Source organism: Hoplias malabaricus, unplaced genomic scaffold (genome assembly GCF_029633855.1).
Source record: "Hoplias malabaricus isolate fHopMal1 unplaced genomic scaffold, fHopMal1.hap1 scaffold_163, whole genome shotgun sequence".
In the NCBI taxonomy this organism is placed as follows: Eukaryota; Metazoa; Chordata; class Actinopteri; order Characiformes; family Erythrinidae; genus Hoplias; species Hoplias malabaricus.
The window spans coordinates 54,512-78,608 of record NW_027101234.1 but is presented as its reverse complement, the minus strand read 5'-3'; the positions used below and the strand labels follow the sequence as shown (position 1 = coordinate 78,608).

General features: G+C 43.4%; 1 protein-coding gene across 1 annotated transcript; it reads right to left on the bottom strand.

The window, feature by feature from the left end:
• Positions 1–757: 757 nt before the first annotated feature.
• On the bottom strand, positions 758–14,711 carry eda2r (ectodysplasin A2 receptor; the record flags this gene model as incomplete). The annotated part of the gene is made up of 5 exons (XM_066659371.1): positions 14,616–14,711; positions 2,470–2,555; positions 1,874–2,052; positions 1,538–1,623; positions 758–925 (listed from the first exon to the last, which is right to left on the bottom strand). Coding segments are annotated over exons 2-5 (517 nt in total), but the record flags the coding sequence as incomplete, so codon positions are not given.
• Positions 14,712–24,097: the final 9,386 nt, after the last annotated feature.

Sequence of the window (24,097 nt, the reverse complement as noted above, 5' to 3'; positions counted from 1 at the left end):
AGACATCAATCCTGGAAAGCTGGACAACGAGACTAGCTAATATTCTGAAAAAGCCTCCCCACTACGGTGGAAAACCAGCCACGCCTGTGAAAAACCGAAGAAGGGAAATCTCGATCAACGCAGCTCAGCTCGGAATCGAGGGTCTTCAAATCGACTGTAAAGAGATCCTCCATAAGCGGGCCTGCTTCTCACCACGTGGGAACGACGAGAACACCCCGGGACACGGAGATTAAACAACAGGACGCGACGGCTCGGTGAAACGGCGAACGAGTAAGCTAGCGTATTTAACACCTTTTCAGTAGCTGATGTCCAAACAAACCCTCTTTATAATTTACCATTTATTAACCTTAGTTAGCAACAATTTAGTCACAAGTTAGAAGTGTCTAGCTCACCTTAAGGTCAAAATCAGTTCCCCCTGCCGGACACCGTGAGATTACAAGGTTGTGCTATGTTAACTAAATATCTTCTTTTTATTAATAAAACTCTCATTATTTGAAGTCACAGTGTTTGCAATTTATTCATTAGAATTTCTGAAAATCCTGAAGAACTCATTTAGCATGATTATTATTCATTCTCAAACTAATTATTAATGTTTTAATTGCTTAAACCAATTATAAATCTTAATTAATATCATTAAGTCAAATATCAGAGGTTGGAGGAGTTTGAATAAGGTCAAGGCTATAAAACAAATTATAAAATTATATATATATGTATCGGGGTGTATGACCAACATCCACTACAGTGTAAATGTGTTTACCTTTATACAGTTTTCTGATTGTACTGAATCCTTTATAAATTAACACCATGATGACAAACAGCATGGTCACCATGGTAACTGTTGCCAAACAGGTGGTTGTCACGACAATGGCATCAAGGGGCGGAGCGTCAGAGCTCCTCACTTTTTCCATGTTGACCCCTTCACTTCCTGCAAATACAAAGAGCTCATTAAATTTAGAGAGAGAAAGTGAGAAAGAGAGAGAGAAAGACAGAGAGAGAGAGAGACAATGAGAAAGGGGGAGAGAGTGAGAGCATAAACATGTGTGTGAGAGAGAGAGAGAGACAGAGAGAGAGACTGAGAGAGAGAGAGAGACGATGTCCTATTCACTATATAGTGCACTAGTTTGGGGTTCCGCCATTTTGTAGTAATGTCTGAAAACATAGTGGACAATTTTCAGTGCCCTCAAGCAATCCCACAATGCACTGTGAAAAGTAGTGTACAACCAACGTACACTAACAGACATCAGATTACCCATAATCCACTGTGTTGTTTGCTAAAAACCCACATGAGTTAGTGTTCAAAATCATTTACTACTCTCCTGAATTCAGTTCCATATAATAGTGAACTATATAGTGAATATTACAGGGAACAGTGAATAGGGAGCCATTTTGGACACAGGGACAGTGAGAGTATCTGTGTGTGTGTGTGTGTGTGTGTGTGTGTGTGTGTGAGAGAGAGAGAGAGAGAGAGAGAGAGAGAGAGAGAGAGAGAGAGAGAGAGAGAGAGAGAGAGAGAGATAGTGAGATAGTGTGTCCTTACTGCACTGAGTGTTCCGTAAAGTGGCGGGGCCACAGGGCAGACATTCTAAATCCTGGAGTCCATCCAATCGTCTTTTACTGTAGAACCTTTAGCCAATTAGATGCAAGATTCAATTGAGAAACAGGAGAAACATACACCAATCAGCCAAAACATTACAGCCACCTCCTTGTTCCAACAATGTGTTTATGTTTGTGCGTGCGTGTATGTGTGTGTGTGTGTGTGTGTGTGTGTGTGTGTGTGTGTGTGTATGTGTGTGTGTGGGTGTGGGTGTGTGTGAGCAGTGTGTTTTGTAGCTTATCTCAGGTTGTGTGTGTGTGTGTGTGTGTGTGTGTTTACCCGGGCAGACAGTCTCCACATTCCTGGTTGTGTGTGACAGTGCAGGGTGTCACTTCCTGTCTGTTAAGGTGCTTGCATGTTTGACACTTTCTACAGGAGTGCGAGCCCCACTCTGCTTTAAACCAGCGCGTCACACACGGCACACACTCTGACGATACCCCTGCACCGTAACCACACTCCTGAAACACACATACACACACACATCATGATCGTCATATACATATTCAATACAGCGTTAATCAGAAAAGTGTGTTCCTCTCTTAACTGCATGGACAGTCTTTCCCTGTCTGGGATTAGATGTTTGAACATTGCTGTGAGGATCTGAAGGCATTCAGCCTCGATTCAGCAGCATCAGTAACTTATGTACTGGGCTCAGGACCAGAGGGGTATAAACTCCCCCTGCCCTGATGTGTGGAACATTGGAACTGTGTTCTCTGGAGTGATGGAGTTCCTCTGGGATGAGTTGGATTGGTGTGTGATCCAGAACTATTCACCAACACCAGCCCCTGGCCCTCACTGATGATTATGAGGCTAATCACTATCAGATCTTCACAGCTATGTTCATCAAATCCTCGCAGCTTGCTGAAAAGTCTCACCTCTCTCGGCTCCTGTCCTGGTGGACACGGCTGACACTTGTGGCATTTACCATGAAAATAATATTCATCTCCTGCACAGGCCATCTCTGAGAGAGAGAGAGAGAGAGAGAGAGAGAGAGAGAAATAGGGAAAGAAGGGACAAAAGTCAGAGAGAGAGAGAAATAGGGATAGAAGGGACAAAAGTCAGAGAGAGAGAGAGAGAGGAGAGAGAGAGAAATGCATATTGAGTAATTGACAATTATTAGAAATTTGGAATATTAAAATTATTTTAATTAAATCAGCAATTATTTAAATATCTGAATGAATTAATTAATGAATAAATTATAAAAATGCCTCACAAAAATATCGGGACACTTTAAGAAGCTTGTAACATGATGTTATTAACAACATGCTTTTATTATGTAGCCTTTAGAACTTATGAAACAATTATTATGTAAATTATTCAAGTATTATTATGCAATATTCATCACGCGGTATTCTTAAACCGCTTCGATATTATTTTGTTTTACACAAAAAAAAAACATGTTTCAATAACACTTCTTCACGTGCTCTGTGTAAAATCGACAGGATGTTGTTGATCTCTGCTGCGTGTTGAGAGTCATAAGCTTGAGGTTTGTCCCCCGTAAACAAAGAACGTCCCTAGACGTTCAAAATAGGTCTAAATATAGTCAGTCCATCAAGGACATATTTTAATCGTCAGTGAGGTCCAAAATACGTCTGATAGACGTCTTTTAAACTTTAATTTTCAGCCTTAATAAAACGTTGTCTAGACGGCAGTCCTTACGTTATTTCAACGTTGAATCAACAGCTAAATGTTTACTGGGTTTGCACCCTTTTAAAGTTTATCACAGAGTAAATAAAGTAAACAAACAGATTGTGCTGAAATACAGAACTTTTCTGACGCTCTAACATTAAACCTTAGACAACAGTAGTAATCTGTATCTTACGCATCTTACGCTGTTTACTCATCTCATGGTTTCGGAACTGACTTTCACCTTTATAACAAATTTATAACGCTGTGTAATGAATAATGAATAACAATATTTGCATAATTTAAATTACAACTCTGTGATAACTTATTACGTTTGCAAGTGAGTGCTACTGCCGCTGGTAAAGCGCGTGAAGTGAAGCACCCTCGCGCGTGTGTGTATGCGAGCTCGTGCATCCTGTACTGTGCAGTTTCCGTTTACATCAAAGTGATTCATTTCAAACCGGAGGAAAAAAAATTAAGAAATCTCTTAAACTCTCACCTCTCCTTCATCCGGCCGAGACCTGCAGCTCTCTCTCTCTCTCTCTCTCTCTCTCTCTCTCTCTCACACACACACACACACACACTCACACACACACACACACTCTGTCTTTCGCGGGCATGCCTCGACATGTTCCTCGCGAGTACCTTAATGCGCGTTTTCAAAATCTCGAGCATGGACAATAAATAACTAAAATACACGAACAGACAAACAATCAAACAAGCAACAAACAAATAAACAAACGCAGAAAGCTTTGTAGTTTGGAACAGTGCTGTGTTTTTATATTAATTTCTATTAACTTTATTGTTCACATATTAGCAGTAAATAAAGCGTAAAGTGCGTGTGTGTATGTGTATATTTTTTCTTTGAAACAACTATGTGATGACTAAACTATCATTTGAGTTTTATATAATATTTAATTTTATTGTGTGTCTGTCTCTGTGTTTGTGTTAAATGTTCTGAAAAGAGAATTACCTTGTAAACTCGCAGTTTAATTTAATATTGAAAGTAATAATAAATAATATTAGTTGTTGGAATTAGTATGGCTGTTCTGAATATTAGACTGCTTTGCTGCAAAATAACACATGCTTGATTAGGGGAGGTCAACTCTCTTATCAAAAGGACATGAATTCAGCCACAAGGTGAAAAACAGAAACCTCAGGCCACCATTTCACCACAAAGATTAGGTAAGAGCTTTGGCAAAATACAAAACAGGAACAACGTCCTGTGCTGAAAATATGCTGACAACACTAATTACAAATATTGGAAAATACAGCTTATCAATAGAGGAAATTGAGGGAGGATATATGTGTGTGTGTGTGTGTGTGTGCATTACAACTGTCTGTTAGATCTCACATGTCTAGAGATCTCTGTCCATTAAAGGGTTGAAGAGTACTCACATTGTCTCCAGTCTACGCTTCTACGCATCAAAAGAATATGCTGCAACATAGTACAAAATTGACCGATTATTTTATTCCAGTCGTTTTAAAGCAACACTGCTCTGTTCTTTGTTCGTTGATTTTATTTGAAACGATCACACAATATAAAGTAATATCAAAGACATTAAAACACTATGGTTTGAGTGCGTGAAGCCAGCCAACACTGGGTCTAAGAGGAAGACGTACAGGACAGCTTTTAAAGTAGTACTTGTGAAGTTGATCAGCGATGGGTCTGAAAGGAAGAGGTCAGGATAGGATTTAAGGTGGCATATGTGAAGCAGATCAGTGCTGGCTCTGAAAGGAAGAGGTCAAGAAAGTTTTTAAATCATGTCTCTCTGTTTCTATAAATGCAGGAGAAGTAGTGTTTGTCGGCTGCTGTTTAAACACAGCACTCAAAGTTAACCCTGCGACTCAATGAGCTTGAAAGAGAGGATGGGCGAGTGAGCTACAGAGGAACTGGAGAGAGGGAGTGACGCTGGGGAGAACAAAGCCGTGTGTGATGTTCATGCTGCAGATGATTGATGTGAGCTCTGTAGGAATGATTTACTACAGCTAAACCTAATGCACACACAGGAATTAAATGATAATAGGGACGGCTGAGCCCTCACCCTTTTGTTATCCCAGAGATTATCCGCAGGTAAACAAAGAGCCGCAAAACAACAATGAGACCTTCTTTTGATCCACTTTTATAAAGAAAAATGACTGGGTGAGTGTGTGACACTGTCCGTACATGTGTGTGTGTGTGTGAGTGACTGCGTGAGCAGATATTGTCTTGCGTCCAGTGACCTCGTTGAGCCCTTGAACTCACTACAACCCTCATCAGGATGAAGTGCTTACAGAAGATGAGTGAATGAATGGATATAGTATGAAGATAGCGAATAACCAGATCTCTCACAGGGCTTCTGTCCGCTTACACAAAACAAAACCAAATGACACAAAAGACCAGTTAACAGCTAGGGAAGGGTCGTTCACCAGGGGCAGGGGCTTGTATAATAGCTTTCCCACATGACCCCCGTACTGGTGAGAGACTCCCAAATCCCAAACTGGACCCCAGAGCATTTATGCTTCATAAATTTATAAAGAGCCCTCAGGAACTCCACATGCCTGTGTTTAAAACACTGACATCCACAAAAATAATTCAGTTCATTGGGAGTTCTGTTCCAGTTTCAGCTCAGCTTTCCCTTGAGAGACACTCTCCATCTTCAGGATTTAACAACTCACACAGCCCAGGATAATGCGAGAGAAAGAAAGAGAGAGAGAGAGAGAGAGAGAGAGGGAGGATGGGGAGAGGACGTGCAATCCTTCTCCTTAAAACATTTAACCTGAAAATATCAATATGAACAGATGGTTCTATTTAAAGTGACTTTTTCCCCACTGAAAGTCCTCTCCTCTCTCTGGAGCAGCTGCACATGAGCCTAGAGTCCCCCTGCCCAATGCTAACAGTCTGACAGAGGCATGTAAATTCCCCCCAGGCTGAAGAGCAATGGAGTTTGTGATCCAGAACTAGTCTTGGGACCTCACTAGGGTGTATGCAGCTGAATGCCATCAAATCCTCACTGCAATGTTCTGCTACATCTAGAGCGAAGCCTTTCTGAAAAGCGGTGAGGATGGAGAGTGAAAAGGAAGGATGAATTGCAAATTATTCAATGCTGTTGTGAAGCAGACGCTGCAGTTCTGGGAAAATAACACCAGGTGGTGACAGAGATCAAAGTCTCACAGCTCTGACCTCTGACCTCAGACTGTGGCTATTTATGGCCGTGCCAGATGAAGGTGCTGTTTCTGGATGCGTGTTTGTCCAGCCCGGAAAGGAGTCAAAAGAGGTGAAACCGGACAGAAAGGACGTTTTTGGACAGCGGCGTTTCTTCAGAAAACCCTTAATCAGAAGTGTGTGATTCGCTTTATTGCAGTAACAGCCTGTACTCTTCTGGGAAGCCTTTGCATGATAGTCCTAACAATATCATGCTAATTTGTGTAGCACGTTTCATACACAACACTCACGCAAAGAGTTTTACATTAAAAAACGAATACAGCAATGTAAAAACAGGAATAAAAGTCTGGCCGTGTGGCTCGGGGGATGGAGGGTTGTTCTGCTGATTGCTTTTAAAGGCCTTGTGGAGGTGAGGTCCAAGTCCATTAAACCGCCAACCATTCCTAACGTGAACTTTAGTTTTTAGAGTTCTGGATTCAAGATGTGCACAAATATAAGTCCTTGGTCTTGTTGCCAAACACAGTAATCGTTGCTGTGTCCTTATTTAGCTGAAGCAAAGTCAGCTCTGTCCAGTTATTTACGAGATCCATGCACTGACACAATGAGTCTGCAGCGCCGTAATCGTCTGAGGAGAGAGACCCAGTCCCAGCCCTAAGCTTATTAACATTAGCCTCACCTGAGAGTGGTGTGAGTGTGTTGTGTTTGTGTGAGTGTGGTGGGACTGTGGCATGTCGTGAGCGAGGCATGATCATGGTTTGCGTATAACATGAGTTTTTTTTTTTTTTTCATTCATTATCTGTAACCGCTTATCCAGTTCAGGGTCGCGGTGGGTCCAGAGCCTACGTGGAATCATTGGGCGCAAGGCGGGAATACAAGGTGGGAAACACAAGTTGGTAGGTGGATTGGCAACTCAAAAGTGTCCGTAGGTGTGAGTGTGTGAATGAATGTGTGTGTGTGTCTGTGTTGCCCTGTGAAGGACTGGCGCCCCCTCCAGAGTGTATTCCCACCTTGCGCCCAATGATTCCAGGTAGGCTCTGGACCCACCGCGACCCTGAACTGGATAAGCGCTTACAGAGAATGAATGAATATAACATGAGTGTAACGTGAGCGTGTCATGAGTGTACTGTGTGCTGAGGACAGTTCTTCATCTCCATTGCGATGTCGCGGACAGGGGGCGCTCTTGTGCTGGTGTTCTACTATCTACGTTTAATCGTGAGCCCTGACATGTCTCGTCTCCACCTGTCTGTGGGTCGTCAGCAGGACATTGGAAGTCAGGGCTGCTCTTGTGGATTAAACTGGAGGGTCCGAGAACTGATCCTTGGGGGATTCCAGACTCATGAGCGCCGATAATAATAAAGTAACGCTGCGTTTCTAAATGAGACCTGAGACCTGTATTCCAGCTGCTGGGGGGAGTGTTCTCTGATAGGCCGTGTCGAATGTGGCTCTGAGATCCAGCAATGATACCCTACCCAGGTCAAGATTTGGGCGTGGGTGATTTAATACCTTCAGCGGAGTGTCTCTGTGATGTGGTGGGGTCACAAACCTGACTGAGCAGTGTCCAGCGCCCTGTTACAGATGGTGGAAGCAGGTTTTCTCTGTGATCTTGGCTCTGACGGTTGTCAGGGTTTTAACAAAAGCACCTGCAGTTTTCTGGTTTGACAGTAGCTTAATGGCGGCTGTTATTCCTGCTCTGGAGAAAATGCTGTCTCTCATTCTTCAGCCCTTCACTCTTCAGCCCCTCACTCTTCAGCCACTCACGTTCCAGCCCTTCACTCTTTAGTTCTTAACTCTTCAGCCCCTCACGCTTCAGCCCTTCACTCTTCAGCCACTCACTTTCCAGCCCTTCACTCTTTAGTCCTTAACTCTTCAGCCCCTCACTCTTCAGTCCTTCACTCTTCAGCTCTTCACTCTTCAGCCACTCACTTTCCAGCCCTTCACTCTTTAGTTCTTAACTCTTCAGCCCCTCACTTTACAGCCCTTCACTCTTCAGTTGCTCACCCTTCAGTCCTTCAGTCTTTGTTCCCTCACTCTTCAGACCTTCACTCTTCAGCCCTTCACTCTTTAACTCTTCACTCTTGAGTCCCTCACTCTTCAGCCATTCACCCTTCAACCCTTCACTCTTTAACTCTTCACTCTTGAGTCCCTCACTCTTCAGCTCTTCTTTCTTCACTCACTCACTTTTCAGTCCCTTCATTCTTCAGTCCCTCAGTCTTCAGCCCTTCACTCTTCAGTCCCTCACTCTTCAGCCATTCACCCTTCAACCCTTCACTCTGTAACTCTTCACTCTTGAGTCCCTCACTCTTCAACTCTTCACTCTTCAGCCCTTCTCTCTTCAACCCTTCACTCTTGAGTCCCTCACTCTTCAACTCTTCACTCTTCAGCCCTTCTCTCTTCAACCCTTCACTCTTCAACACTTCACTCGAGTCCCTCACTCTTCAGCTCTTCTTTCTTCACTCCCTCACTTTTCAGTCCCTTCACTCTTCAGCCATTCACCCTTCAACCCTTCATTTTTAACTCTTCACTCTTGAGTCCCTCACTCTTCAACTCTTCACTCTTCAGCCCTTCTCTCTTCAACCCTTCACTCTTCAACACTTCACTCTTGAGTCCATCACTCTTCAGCCCTTTACCCTTCAGGTTCACTCTTTGCTGCAGCTCAGCTCTGCACTGTTAAAGCTGGCTATTATAATGTCACACAGCAGTATATCCAGGGCCCTCACCAGAAGAGAAGGCTGGTGGCCTCTCGGGTGAAGGAGTGGATTTGCAGCTGCATCGACTTCAAACAGTTTCTTTAGGGGCTCAGAGAAAGAATGGTGAAGTGAGTGAACCAAATGTCTCTCTCACTCTCTGTCTCTGGGGTGAGCTGAGAGCTAAAATAACTGAAGGTGAGGTGAGGTTGAAATTAGCTTTTTTTCATTATTTTTTCCATCTTTAAATGTGCCCCTTTTAAGGCAGAATGGCAAATTCTATTGACAAAGTGCATGGTGAGTAAGGGGCCAACTTCAGTTTAGTTCAGAAGCTGGTCTGAGCAAGTGTGACGTGAGTATAACGTGAATGCGGTGTGTGTTACCTTCAGTATAATCATTTAAACTTGACAGATCTCATGTCCACCTCACACTTCAGCTCTGTGCTCCTTCCAGAGAACCATAGGAACCTTGATTTATCTAGAACACTTCTGTGAGTTCATTACTCACACCCAATCAGTCAGTTTCTTTTCCTTGTGGGGGTGGGAAAAGTGTCACAACAGTGTGCATGCCCCCTAAAACCCCGCCCACTAAATATTTACATTTACATTTATGCATTTGGCAGACGCTTTTATCCAAAGCAACTTACAAAAGAGGATCTAACATTCAAACTACAGCACACTTTATACAAATTACCTTATATAAAGTGCAATATGCCAGGAAGTGCATTAAAGAGAGACTTTCAGTGCAAAAGATACTCTCGGAAGAGCTGGGTTTTCAAGGATTTCTTGAATGTGGAGAGGGTTCCTGTTGCTCTGATAGTGCTTGGAAGCTCGTTCCACCAGCGTGGTACCAGAGATGAGAATAGCCTCGACTGACCTGTACGGGGGGTTGGCCGTGTTAGTAGGCGCTCCTTTGAGGAACGGAGAGGGCGGGCGCTAACATATGGTTTTAAGAGTCTATTGAGGTAGATGGGAGCAGAACCAGTGAATACTCTGAAGGCCATCATTAGTGATTTAAATTTGATGCGAGCAGCTAAGGGTAGCTAATGCAGCTCAACTAATAGAGGTGTGACATGTGCTCTTTTTGGTTGGTTGAAAACCAGGCGTGCTGCAGCATTCTGGATCATCATATATAAATATATACACAGGCACACATTTACTGACAGCCCTGTGTGCACTGAGAGAGCATGAACCTGATTTCAGGCACCACACAGTTTCCTCCAGGGGACCAGGGTGAGTGGCCCTCTGTAGTGACGGGGTAACCGGGTGATGTTCAGGTGTCTGTGGGTTCAGGATTGAGTGTGGGTTTTGTTTCAGTCCTGCTGCGCTAAAACAGAGTTCTCCTGGTGTTGATCTGGGCCTGTTATGCCCAGTTAAATGAGGAAAGGCTCTGTTTAGAGATGTGACAGTGGATTTTTTAAGTCCACCATTCCTGTTCTCTCGCCTGTCATTGTTTTTACGGTCTTGGTGTTTCTCCACTTGCTTTCTGTTCTCCTACAATTCACTGAGGCTGAAACATCCACAGCATTAAAGATTTTCAAGTTAAAATTATCCAGGAGTACATCAACGGACTCTGCAATTATGGTGGGTGACGTTTCTACAAGCTCCATAAACTGAGCGCTGGGGCTCTTCATCAGTGGCGTGTAAAGCACGCAGAGCCTGGAGGGGCACAATAAACCCTGTATAGAGCTACACATAGCCCCCGCAGGCCTCTGCTCCAGCCGCACCAACCGGTTTTAAATCAATAAAACCCTCATAAATCATAAATGTAATCATTACAGATTTGTGTACAAACCTGTTTCCAGGGAAGCCAGTCACTGTGTAAACAGTCAAACAGGAATCTGTGCTGTGTTAAGGCACAAAGGAAATATCTCCAATGTTGTCTCTGCACAACTTTTGCAAATATTTGGTGTTTAAATAAGTGTTTTTGTTTAATGGATAACTGTAATTAAAAATTCAAACATGCTCCTGCTCTTTTGTCATTTTATGGGAACTGTTGTGTAGTATCAAACACAGGGTGGGCCATTTAAATGGATACACCTTAATAAAATGGGAATGGTTGGCGTTATTAACTTCCTGTTTGTGGCACATGATGTTGGCCATTTTGGATCCAACTTTTGTTTTTTCAATGGGAAGAGGGTCACGTGGCACATCAAACTTATTGGGAATTTCAAAAGAAAAACAATGGTTTTGGGATGGGGTGAATGGGATGGATGTGAAATAAGAGCAAAGAGTTAAAAGAATATTTCATTTCCACTATTTTGAAGCATTCCACTATAAACAGGAGAATATAAAAGGAATAAAATGAACGTCCACCAAAGGGTCAGTATCTGCAGCAGAGAGGGGGGCATGGCCACCATTCAGCGAGGGTGGGTGGTGGGGGGTCACCATTTTGAGCCAAACTTCAAGAGAGAATCAAACAGTTGAAAACCACCATTTCGCGAGATCTCACAAAGTTTAGGTCTTTCATGGTCTAGCATTCATTCCACACTGTGGAAGATTCAGGAACTCTCTGAAAGGGGCTGGACACCACTGCTGAATGAGCCTGACTTTCCAGTGCTCAGATGGCTCAGAACACTCCTCATACTGTGATTACTGTCACTGAACACTTGTAGATGTAAAGTCTGAGACAGTATCCCACCTGTTGCTGCACATTTTGTGTTGCACTCTTAAAAATAAAGGTTTTACAACACGTTCTTTGAGCAATGCCATAGAAGAACCACTTTTGGTTCCATAAAGAACCATTTTTGTTTAAGAAAAGTGTATTTAAAGAATGTTATAGCAGTTTAAAACTCCATCACACTGTCTTAACATCCTTTATGTATTTAAACATATTAGCAAAAGTGGTTCTTCTATGGCATCACTCAAACAACCTTTTGTAGCACCTTTATGTTTGAGAGCGAGGTGGTTCTGTAGTCTTCATCAGTGGACGCAGGACACTGCCCACAGGATGCTTTACACAGGACACAGCCCACAGGACACCGTTGGCTGGATGTTTTTGGTTGGTGCAGCAGTGACAATGAGGGATTTAAAAACTCCAGCAACACTGCTGTGTCTGATCCATTCATACCAGCAAAACATGATTAGTTCTGGATCACAAACACTACTCCAGCTCATCCCAGAGGGCCCCATTTCAGTTATTGCTTTTCTGCTTAAGTGCCATATTTGTGTATTTAAAAAGAAACTCAGAAGGTGTGTGTGTGTGTGTGAGAGAGAGAGGGTGTGTAGGAAAATGCTGGGGGCCTTGGGGTACAGTCACAGATCTCTGCAGAACTTGTCACAAAAATAATGTGTCAGTTCAGAGCTGTTATACTTCGACCACACAGACGGCTTGGGGGTCTGAGAACGGGCCAGTATTAAAAGGATATGAAAATCAGATTCAAATCTATGCAAAGTGTATGCAAATTATCTGTGTTCCTTCCAGTTCAGAGTGCAATGAATTAAATGCAATGAGTTCATTCCATTAAACTCTCAGCACAGATAGCATCATCATCGTCATCATCATCACCATCCTCATAATCCTCATCATCTTCAACATCATCACTTTCATCCCCTTCATCGTCATCATCATAATCATCGTCATAATCACCTTCAACATCATCATCTTCAACAACATCATCACCATCATCCCCTTCATCATCATCATAATCACCTTCAACATCATCATCTTCATCATCATCATCACCACCGTCCCCTTCATCATCATCATCATTATCACCTTCGTCACTTTCATCATCGTCATCATCGCCTTCATCACCATTATCATTATCTCATTCATCATCATCATCTTCCTCATCACCATCAGCAGCTCTCTCTCTCTCTCTCTCTCTCTCTCTCTCTCTCTCTCTCTCTCTCTCTCTCCCTCTCTCTCCCTCCCTACTCTCACACTTTATTCGTTACTCTCTTCCTCTCAACTCTCTTCTATTTGTCTCTCCTTGACTCTCATTTGTTTCCCTCCATCTCTCTCTTTCTCTCTCTCTCTCTCTCTCTCTCTCTCTCTCTCTCTCTCTCTCTCTCTCTCTCTCTCTCCCTCCCTACTCTCACACTTTATTCGTTACTCTCTTCCTCTCAACTCTCTTCTATTTGTCTCTCCTTGACTCTCATTTGTTTCCCTCCATCTCTCTCTTTCTCTCTCTCTCTCTCTCTCTCTCGCTCTCTCTCTCTCTCCATGAAAGTGAGAGAACAGATGGCTTGTGGCTAGTGATGGATTATCCTTCACGCTCAGGAGAAGGATAAAGGTCCAGTCTGGTTCTGAGTATTGGAAATCGATACTTTATTGGTACAGAACAAATTACTTTGATCTTGAAGAGTTTTAAAATGTGTATCTACACACTGCCCAACTCCGCCCCCCAGCTCCACATCTGGAACAGCTGCACCAATCCGGTCCTTTACCCCTGATCCACTGATCCACTGAGATTCATTTACTCTCAACCTCCACCTCTTCCAAAAGAGGAAGCGAGCCAGAGAGAGAAAGACAAGTGAGAGAGAACCAACTACACGAACAGAAAAGACAGGAAAAGGTAGACAAACAGAGACACAGGAGGAGAGGAAATAGGATGCGAGGATGCAGAGATAAATTAAAGAGTTTTAATTTCATTAGGACAGGGTTCTGACCCATTTCCACTTGTCTCCCTGTCGGCCAAGATGATTATCTAGAACCTCTGCACTGCTCCCTCGTTTCCTGCTGTTAATGTCTACAACGTCAATTTAGTTTAAAGACACTTTCGGATTGAAACAATTCCAAATCATTCCTACAATCCTGATTCTGTCCCGAGCTGTCTCTCCAGCTCTCGTCATGTCCTTGTGCTCTGCAGCGAGAGTGATGGAGAGAAGAGTGAGTGAAAGACCCTCAGAACCCGCAGTGTACAGGTTCAGTTCCCGTCTGCGTCGACGTGAAATGACCCTGAGGTTCCTCCAGACGGAGACGGACTCGGAGCCGTAAACAAACTGCAGTCTTCCTGAGTTAGACCACACTCTAATTATATCCGCCGCTTATCTGCCAGCCCCAAGGCCGAGCTGGGGCTGAAATCCCTCTCCGTCAAAACCCAGTATCTCCATGACTCTGCTGACACGGCCGTGAGAACCGCAGAGCACCTGCTGCTGATTCCCACCACCATAGGCAAATCATCAAAACAGTCACTGTGCAGGGGGAAGGACGACCTTCTTGGACGTTCATGCAAAACGCTCAATGTCTGAGGCATTTTTGGACCGGCGAAGTCCTTATAGCATTCAAACATCCACCCCAAAATATCCAACCCCTTCCCACTGGGTACCAAGGTTCGAGCCTTTTTTGCGGAGAGGACAGTGCTGTTTATTCAGTACAGTGTCTCTGTCACCACACCCAGGCATTGGGAAACTTAACGTTCGCAGGGACAGAGCCACCTGCTGGCCCCACTTCCTCAGCACACTACCATCCACATCCTCTTTACCATCCACAGGGCCTCTTTAAAACTACCAGCTGCATAGCTTCTTATCAGAGACCTCACACTTCTCTGTCTCAGCCCCAAACCCTGATGAACTGCTCCTCAGCGCCTCGGGTTTCCAGCCAAAGGCCATGGAGGACCTACCAGAGGTGGACGCTCGGGGGACGCAGCACCTGGGGCTGAGTCGGAGCCACTCAGGGATCGAGAGGAGGCGCCGGTGCTCCCGTGCGGTTGCATACCCATCACTCATTTATCACCGCGCTCTGTAGGGAGACAGATATTTGGCGTTCAGTCCTCGGTTTGGCAAGATTCACACTTAGTTTAAACAAAACAGGTGGAGTATCTCTCTCCCTCTCTTTCACGCACGCACACCCCCACCCACACACACCTACACAATTATTCTCCTCCAATTCTTCCTCTTTCTTCACTTTCTATTGAACTGGAAGAATAACTCTCTCTCTCTCTCTCTCTCTCTCTCTCTCTCTCTCTCTCACACACACACACACACACACACACACACACGCACACACACTCTTTGAACTCGAACTCTCTTGAACTTGAAGCACACCTCTCCTGTTTCTCTAGCTTCCTTCTTTCAGGTGACTTTTTGTTTTACTGTAGAACTTACAGCACAGCCCTCTATTCCTTTCCTACTTTTGTCTTTCCTCTCTCTCTCTCTCTCTCTCTCTCTCTCTCTCTCTCTCTCTCTCTCTCTCTCTCTCTCTATCTCTCTCTCTTTCTCTCTCTCAAAGCTAAATAAAAGAGAAGAGAAAATGCTCTGATTCTTGCCTTCCGTTAGCTCCATTTTCTGAAATCTTAAATCACATTCGGTGTCTTTCCGTCTAAAGACTGAAGCCATAAATGGGGAATAATCGGAGCTCTTTTCCTTCCTCCCCTTCCCTCGTTCCTCGTCCCTGTTTGTAACCTTGAAAAAAACAAAAACAAAAAAAAAACAAAAAACAAAAAGAGAACCAGCTCAAACATTTCAGCCTTGGCATTTACGCTTTTGGAAACTCCTCTCTCCCATCTCTCTCTCTGTCTCTCTCTCTGTCTCTCTCTCTCTCTCTCTCTCTCTCTCTCTCTCTCTCTGTCTCTCTCTCTCTCTCTCTCTGTCTCTCCCACTCATGAACTCGCTCTGTAAGTCCTTGCCTTCTTCTCTCCCTCCATCTCCCTCCTTGCTCCCTTTCTTTCTCACTCTTTACTTTTCACTCCTGAGCTTGGAGTAAAAAACTCAGCTGACAGAGACACTCTTGTCTGTTTATCATGAGCCATCAATCTATCTCTTTCTCTCTTTTTCTCTCTGCTTGCTGTTTGCCTTCCTCCCTCACCTCAGTCGCTCTCTCTTTCTCTCAATTCAAATCAAAAAGCTTTATTGGCATGACCATATTTAGATACAGTATTATCAAAGCATTAATACAGGGGGGAAAATACTACTACTACTACTACTACTACTAATAATAATAATAATGAATTATGTTGATAAAACAGCATTCTAAAAGGGCGGCAAGAATCATGGAACATGTTAAACATTTAATGGAATAATAAATGTATAACAATTTAACCTATATGGACATATGGGAATGGCAACAAACAGGGAAAATTTTGTGTGTGTGCAGGTGTGTGTGTGTGTGTTTGTGGTCAGTCATTGTGCTCAGATAATCTGCTATAGTGTACTGTTGATTGAGAGCCAGATAGCACTGCTTTCTGCTTTATGCCTGTGCGTGTGTGTATTCTATTGGGTGATGTAGTTGTGTTTTTGGAGTGTTATAATTTGTTTGACTCTGTCACACAGCTCCAGGGACCTGGAGGTTGTGGGTTCGATTCCTGCTCCGGGTGACTGTCTCTGAGGAGTTGATGTGTTCTCCCCGTGTCTGCGTGGGTTTCCTCCGGGTGCTCCGGTTTCCTCCCACAGTCCAAAAACACACGTTGCAGGTGGATTGGCGACTCAAAAGTGTCCGTAGGTGTGAGTGTGTGAGTGAATGTGTGAGTGTCTGGAATTGATGCGTTCTGGAATTGATTGGAATAATTTGAGCCAGATCCAGATTGGGATTTGAATGGGAATTTGGCTTTTGATAGAACACCCTGCTTGCTTTCTCTCTCAGTTCATTGACTGCTGGTCTGAAGCGTCCTGATGAACTGAGCTTCAGTCCTAAATAGTTATACTCTCTAACCTATGTATCCCTAGTGTGAAACAGGAGGAGTTTCCCTGAGATCTGGTCTTTTTCAGGTTTACTGCCAGGGCCCAGTTCTGACAGCACTGCTCCAGAAGGTCCAGGTTCTGCTGTAGACCCTGCTCTGTTTGGGACAACAGAACCAGGTCATCTGCGTAGAGCAGGAATTTAATCTCCGAGTCGTGCAGAGTGAGACCAGGTGCTGCAGAACACTTCAGAATCATGGCCAATTCATTTATGTAAAGGTTACATAGTGTTGGGCTTAAGCAGCAGCCATGTCTCACTCCACGCTCCTGAGAGAACAGCCCTGTACTTTTGTTGCGAATTCTTACACTGCACTTACCCTTTGTGTACATCGATTTAATTATTTTCATATGTTCTACCCCCTACACCACTCTCAGTAAGTTTGTAGAAAAGGCTGCTGTGGCAAATGGAGTCACACGCTTTTTTAAAATAAATAAAACATGCAAATGTTTTGTTTTTGTTTTTTAACATGTGAGTCAATCAGTGTGTGTAGGGTGTAAATGTGATCAGACGTGCGGTGATTTGGTATAAATCCAATTTGACTCTTGCTCAGGACACTGTGCTTCATAAGGAAGTGTAAATGTCCTGAATTGATGATGTCACAGATGCCTCTGTAGTTATCAGACCTTGACCCACACTCAGAATCATGTTGAATAGTTTAAGAATTGCCCATTGGAATTTTTCACTTGTACATTTTATCATTTCATTTAAGATGCCGTGAGGGCCGCTTGCATTTTTGGGTTTTAGGTTTGATGCATTGTTTTGGATCCTGCACAGCAATGGGGTCCACGGGATTCTGGAAGTCTTTTATTGCTAATTCCAACATATTCAGGTTCTCTGTTATCTTTTTGTGTTATGTTTGTGGGTGTTTGATATAGTGAGTTAAAATGTGTGATCCAAATGGCTGCGTATTGAATGACAAATTCTTCTGTTGTAGATTTACTGAGACTTTCCAGTGTTCCCAAAGCCTATTTGTATTTATGGATTCCTCAATTAGTGTCAGTTGTGTGTGTGTGTGTGTGTGTGTGTGTGCGTGCATTTTTCTATGTTTCTGATTTGATAGATTTCTTAATTGTTTCCTGATTTTTTGATATTCTGAGTCAAACCACTGATCGTCCTTGGTTTTTTGGGTTTGTTATTTGGTTGTTGTAATTTGCATATTTGGGCAGTTTTATTAAAGATGTGGTTTATATTTCTAACGGCCAGATTGATGCCTTTGTTACTGTGAGTGTAGGTGGCGTTCAGAAAGTTGTCTAAAAGTGTTTGAGATTTTGTGGTGCCTGACTGCTTTCTGGAACACTTTGGTGCTGTTTGGGGCCCATCTGTATGGTCTCCGGATGTTGTACAGTTTCCTGGGCTGTGTGGTTGCAGTGCTGTTAGTCTCTGTCTTTCTAAAGAACACAGTGATTCGGCTGTGGTCAGACAGAGGGCTTAGTGGTTTGTCGGTGAACACACTGAGAGACAAAAGGTCTAGGTCTGTGATCATGTAATCGACTGTGCTGTCTCTCTCTCTCTCTCTCTCTCTCTCTCTCTCACTCTCTCTCTCTCTCTCTCTTTCTCTCTTTCTCTCTCTCTCTCTTTCTCTCTCTCTCTTTCTCTCTCTCTCTTTCTCTCTTGGCCAAGTGAGCTGTGTTTAAAAATTCCTTTGAGGTGAGACCTCCAAGATTTGCAATTAAATTTATTCCTCACATGAAGCAACATGTTCCAACTGCGTCACCAACCACACAAACACAAAAATTTATTACAGATCATATAACAAATCTATAACCGCTTGATAACTGACCTATGGATTTATAACATCTCTAACAGATCTATAACAGCTCTGCAACAACTGCATAACAGCACTATAGAAGCTAATAATCATCTCTGTAACAGATCTTTAACACTTCTATTACAGTGCTATAACTCCCTACAGTAGCTTAATAGCAATAGTATAACAGATCTATAACACCTCAATCACAATGCTGTAACACCGCTATAGTAGCTCAGTAGTTGGAGTATAACATGCATAACACTTTTATCACAGCACTATAATACCTCTATAGTAGCTCAATAGTAGTGGTATAACTGCTTTAACAGTATAACATTCTTAGCAGTTCCAAAGATCATCTATAACAACCATATATCCGATCAATTACAACTCTATATCAGTTCCATAATGTTTCCATAACAGCATTTTAGCAGCTATTAAACATCTGTAACAGCTCCATAGCAGTACTATAACAGCTCAATAACAGAATCTAATATTATCCCTATAATAGCCCTATAACATCATTATAAGTCATAATTTACAGCATGGAAACACATGAGATAACACAGATAACACATTAATAGCTGTTTTATATAAAAGCTATAAAAATTATATCAGATCTATAACTGCTCAATAAAAGTTCTAACAACTCTGTAAAATATTTATAAAAGTTATAAACGACCCTAACAGCTCTATAACAGCACAAATACAAATCTATAACAGTCTATAATATAATAAATATATAATTCAAGATCTATTACAGCTATAATTCAGATATATAACACCTCTATATAAGATACATAACACATCTATAACAGCACTCTAACACATCTATAACTGCTCTGTGACAGCTCAGTTACAGTGTTGTGGGAGTAATGTGAAGGTCTTGTTCTGCATTTTTATAATGAATGGGTCTGAGAATAATTTGCTGGAGCATCACAGACGACGCGGACAGCCCAGTCTCTTCCAGAACCCAGAGTGTGATTTAACTCTGCAGATGGAGACAGTTCTGACTGACGGCATCTTTCGTATCCTCAGTGTTTTATTGGCAGCGGGAGATTAACCTCCGCTGTTGATTTATTTCTAAATCATCTTCACAATTGTCTTTTCCCACACAACCACAGCCTTTGTTTCCACAAGCTGCCGCTTCGGAACCATTTACATCACATCACAGCGTCTCCCCCTCTTCGCTGGGGACTTCTCTTCTATTAAACAGTCTGCCTTCTAGAAAAGAAGTCCCCGGTGATGGCCGGGTAATGTCGTAAAATCATGTGAATTATTTCAGAGCCGCAGCTCGTGGAAACAAAGAGAGAGGTTTGTCAGCAGGAGATATTTTATTATGAAGTAAACCTGAGGACAAGCCACTGTGGCGTCTCCAGCTGTTTTACGGACTACGCTGTTCCCCTGAAACACAACCCAAACACTCAGAGCTCTGGTTATACAGAGCACTTTATTAGCATACTTAAATATTATACTTTATACATCATGCTTTCTACTCACATATCTTTTACTCAATTACTTTTCCAAAAAACTATACTACTTACTCTTTTAATCTTCTTCACAGATTTGGATTCAGTACCAGTACTTTACAACCCCAAAGCAACAATGTATTACCAGAAATTGTTTGGACATAGCTGCTTTCATAATGAAAACTGTCCTATGTGAAATGGATTTGGTTTTTCCCATGAATACAAGTCTAAGGGAAAGGTGTATGGGAAGTGAGTAGGGGTGAGACGCAAATCGTCTAGGGGACAATCCCAAGGAAAGTCTAGAGAAAGGGTGAAAGGGAAGTGTCTAGAGTGCCTTGGGGAAGTGTCAATGGGAAGGTGTAGTGAAAATGTTTATGCCACGTGTCTAGGGGATGAGTCTAAAGGAAGTGTATACGGTGTGGGTCTAGGTGGGAACAGTCTGGGTGAAAGTTCCAGGGGATGGGTCTAGGGGACAGGTGTATTAGAAGAGTCTATAGCCGGGGTGTCAAACCAAATCCTCGAGGGGCCAATGTGTGTGCAAGTTTTCTTTTTAACCAAGCAGAAGCAACACCTCATTCCACGTGTTTTAATCAATGGAACTTAATCAATAGATCTGGACTTCAGTAGTGTGGGGCTTCTGCTTGTTTGAAGGGAAAACCAGCACCCACACTGACCCTTTGTCGATTTGGTTTACCATCCTGGGTCTAGAGTAAAGCTTTAAGGTATGAGTCTAGGCAAAGAGTGTATAGGGGAAGTGTCTAGGGGGTATGTGTAGGTGAATGGTCTACGGAAAGTGCCTAGAGGAAGGTTCTAGCATAAGGATCTAGGGAAGGTGTCTACAAGATGGGGATAGATTAGGGATCATTTTAAAATCCAGGGAATGGGTCCAGGGGTCCAGGGGATGGGTCTAGGGAATGTTTTGAGGGAAAATATCTAGGAAAACAGTCTAGGATTAGTGAAGTAATCAGTGTAGTGTACGTGTCTAAGGGAAATATGTCTAGGGATAGTGTCTAGGAGGAAATATTTGGAAAACAGTCTAAGTATCTAGGGGAAATTTCTAGGTAAACATTGTGTCTAGAGAAAGTGTCTAGGGAAAATGTCTAGAGGAATGGTGTGAGGGAAGTATCTATGCAAAATTCCTAGGAGGAAGTAAAGGGTGTAGGAGACACTTCTTTCAGATTGGAATAGGGCCTTGTCATAATCTGTCATCTGTGTTTCACTTCTTTCTGTCTGTCTCTCTCTCTCTCTCTCTCTCTCTCTCTCTCTCTCTCTTAGAGCTGGGGTAATCAGAGTGGGCTCTGATTTGTGTGAGGGTGTTTTAGCGAGTATGACAGGAAGAAGGCTGTAAATATCAGGACACACGAAGCTCTCTGTGCTTGTGTTTGATTCACGGAGATGAACAAAATACGTGCTTTGAGATTTATTTCAAGAATGAACAGAACCAAAAACCAGAACCTGAGCAGAAGCATTTCTCACCGGCCCTGCCTTCATTGGGCCCATTAGTTTGTACTAAAACACTGATCTCAGTTATTCAATGTCTAACTTTTTCCCTGACATTACCGCAGTAAAACAAATAAGTTGCCAAGCTGTTTCAAAACCTAATGCACATAGACCATTAAGACAGGTCCTCCACCTTTACTCACCCCAATTTATAGCTTTTAGCCCCGCCCCCAATTAGTCTGGGCCAAACCATTAGGAACATTTGTCAATTACAGATTTTCTTCAGTTCACTTCCATTCAGTTCAGCTGGTGTCACAAAGTGGCTTTTACAGAATTCCAGATCTGAGCCTCAGGTGAGCGCCACTGAGGCAACAGAGGCAGGAAACAACTCCCTCAGAACAAGAAGAAGAAACACCAAGAGGAAATGAGACTCAGAGGGGGAACTCGTCTACTTTCCGGTCAACACCGGGGTGCAACAAACAAAGAACAGCATGTAAACAAAGAGCAGTATGAATGAAACTTAATGCATAATTTTACAAGCTGCCGTTGTGAGTCATTCATTCATTCATTATCTGTAACCGCTTATCCAGTTCAGGGTCACGGTGGGTCCAGAGCCTACCTGGAATCACGGCGCAAAGCAGGAATACACCCTGGAGGGGGCGCCAGTCCTTCACAGGGCAACACAGACACACACACTCATTCACTCACACCTATGGAGTCACCAATCCACCTACCAACGTGTGTTTTTGGACTGTGGGAGGAAACCGGAGCACCCGGAGGAAACCCACGCGGACACGGGGAGAACACACTAACTCCTCACAGACAGTCCCGGAGCGGGAATCGAACCCACAACCTCCAGGTCCCTGGAGCTGTGTGACTGCGACACGACCTGCTGCACCACCGTGCCGCCTGTTGTGAGTCAGATAACAACAAATTTGATCTCTGCTGTAGCTTGGAGAATTTAGAGATGCGAGTTTGTGCTGGATGTCTGGCATAGGATGACGACTCTCTCTGGCCAATCAGTGCTCTGCAAAGGTTTACACATCAGGGTTTAGTCCCTACTTGCTTGGAACCACGGGAGAACGGGGACTAAAAAGAACCCGGATCCAGGGACCAAAACCTACCTGATGGAGAAGGAGAAAAGCCAAGTAGAGTTGAGTAGGGACCAGGAAGCGGTAAAGTGCCATAAATGTCCAGCGGGTCCAAGGATTCCAGGGGTCATTTCTTGTTTTTACAGAAGCATCTCTGTGATTTTAATCCAGTCCGGATTGGACATGTGGGACTTTCAGAGTGAAGTACCTGCTCGGATAATTTAAGCCCTGTCCGGATTCAGATCTACAGCGTACGGCTGGATTCTCTTCCTCCGACAGAATTCCAGCCGCACTGACACTCAGTGGAACAGCATTCCCTCTCCAGGGATGGTGAGGATTCTTAGGAGTGTTTCCAGCAGTGCTCGCCTCAGGTCTTCCCCGGGGGTCTTGACTATGAAAATATCATGCAGGGCAGGGCCTTCACTCGCATGCCACCTCTTTCTCTTTAGTCCTCATGTCTCCCTTCACATCTCTGTCCCAGATTCCCAGCCTTTACATGGCTCTCATCCAGCTCCAAAGCTTACACCAGCTTTGGAAGTGTCAGCCCTGTCTACTCCGGATTTACTGGGACACACACTCAGACATGTCTTCAGGTCCTCAACTTCCTTGTTCACCTTCCTGACCACTGTCATCTGTCTCAAAGCACCGATTAAATACATGAGTGTGTTTGTGTGTGTGTGTCATTATGCAAGTGTGATGGTGAGTGTGTTTTTATATGTGTATGGGTGTGTGAACTTGTTTTGAATGCACTGTGGTGCCTGAGCCTAGTGGTGAGAAATGAATGGGTAAAGTTCTTTGACATGTCTGATGTGTAGAGTAATTGTCACCACGGTAACCTCACAATTTGATTGAGAGGTGATAGGCCTAATTTACTCTGGGGGACGGGATGTCCTGTGGGGATCCTATGGGGGTCCAGAGCATTGGAGAACAGGGTGACAGTGGTCTTATAGAATCACAGGGTGGCAGATGGACACTAACCTATGAATGTAGACTTCAATAGTCAGCGGAGTCGATCAACTGGACAGTGATTGGAGAAACAAGGAGGCTGTTGTAATGTTTTGGCTGATGGTGTCTATACATATTTTCACTAAAAATGTGGTTATATTCTCCAGGAAAAACTGAAGGATGGAGGCGTTTGAAGTTACACCAACCGTGCAAATAAAACATGACCATTAGTGTTTGAGCATTTTTTTGAAAAGCTAGGCTCTAAACTTTTGATAGACAGTGTGTGTGTGTGTGTTTGTGGTTTGTAATCCATCCACCCAGAGGTTGGTGTTATATAAGAGTCCCAGTGCACCAGGTGCTGTACTTTAATTTACTGCCCTCTTAAAATGACGTGGTTGGACGGAAAGCATCTGAAACCGTCCCATAAAGCCTCTGGACGCCTCTTTATGGCCTGGACCGGCATCTGAAGGAACGCTATCAACTCCCTCGCTCCTCACTAGACCTACTTACACAGATGGAATTGCATTAGAACCAGGATTTACGCTCCTGACCCCTGCACCCAGAGGATCCAGACCTAGTTTCCTGTTGCTTTTGCTCAATTACATTTACAAGGTAATGGTGCGAGACCCTCACTCACGGAGCATTATCACCTGGTACAGAACCTTATTACAGAACCTTATTAAATTGTGAATCCCTTAATAAATCTTCTTTTATTATTATTATTATTATTAATTTT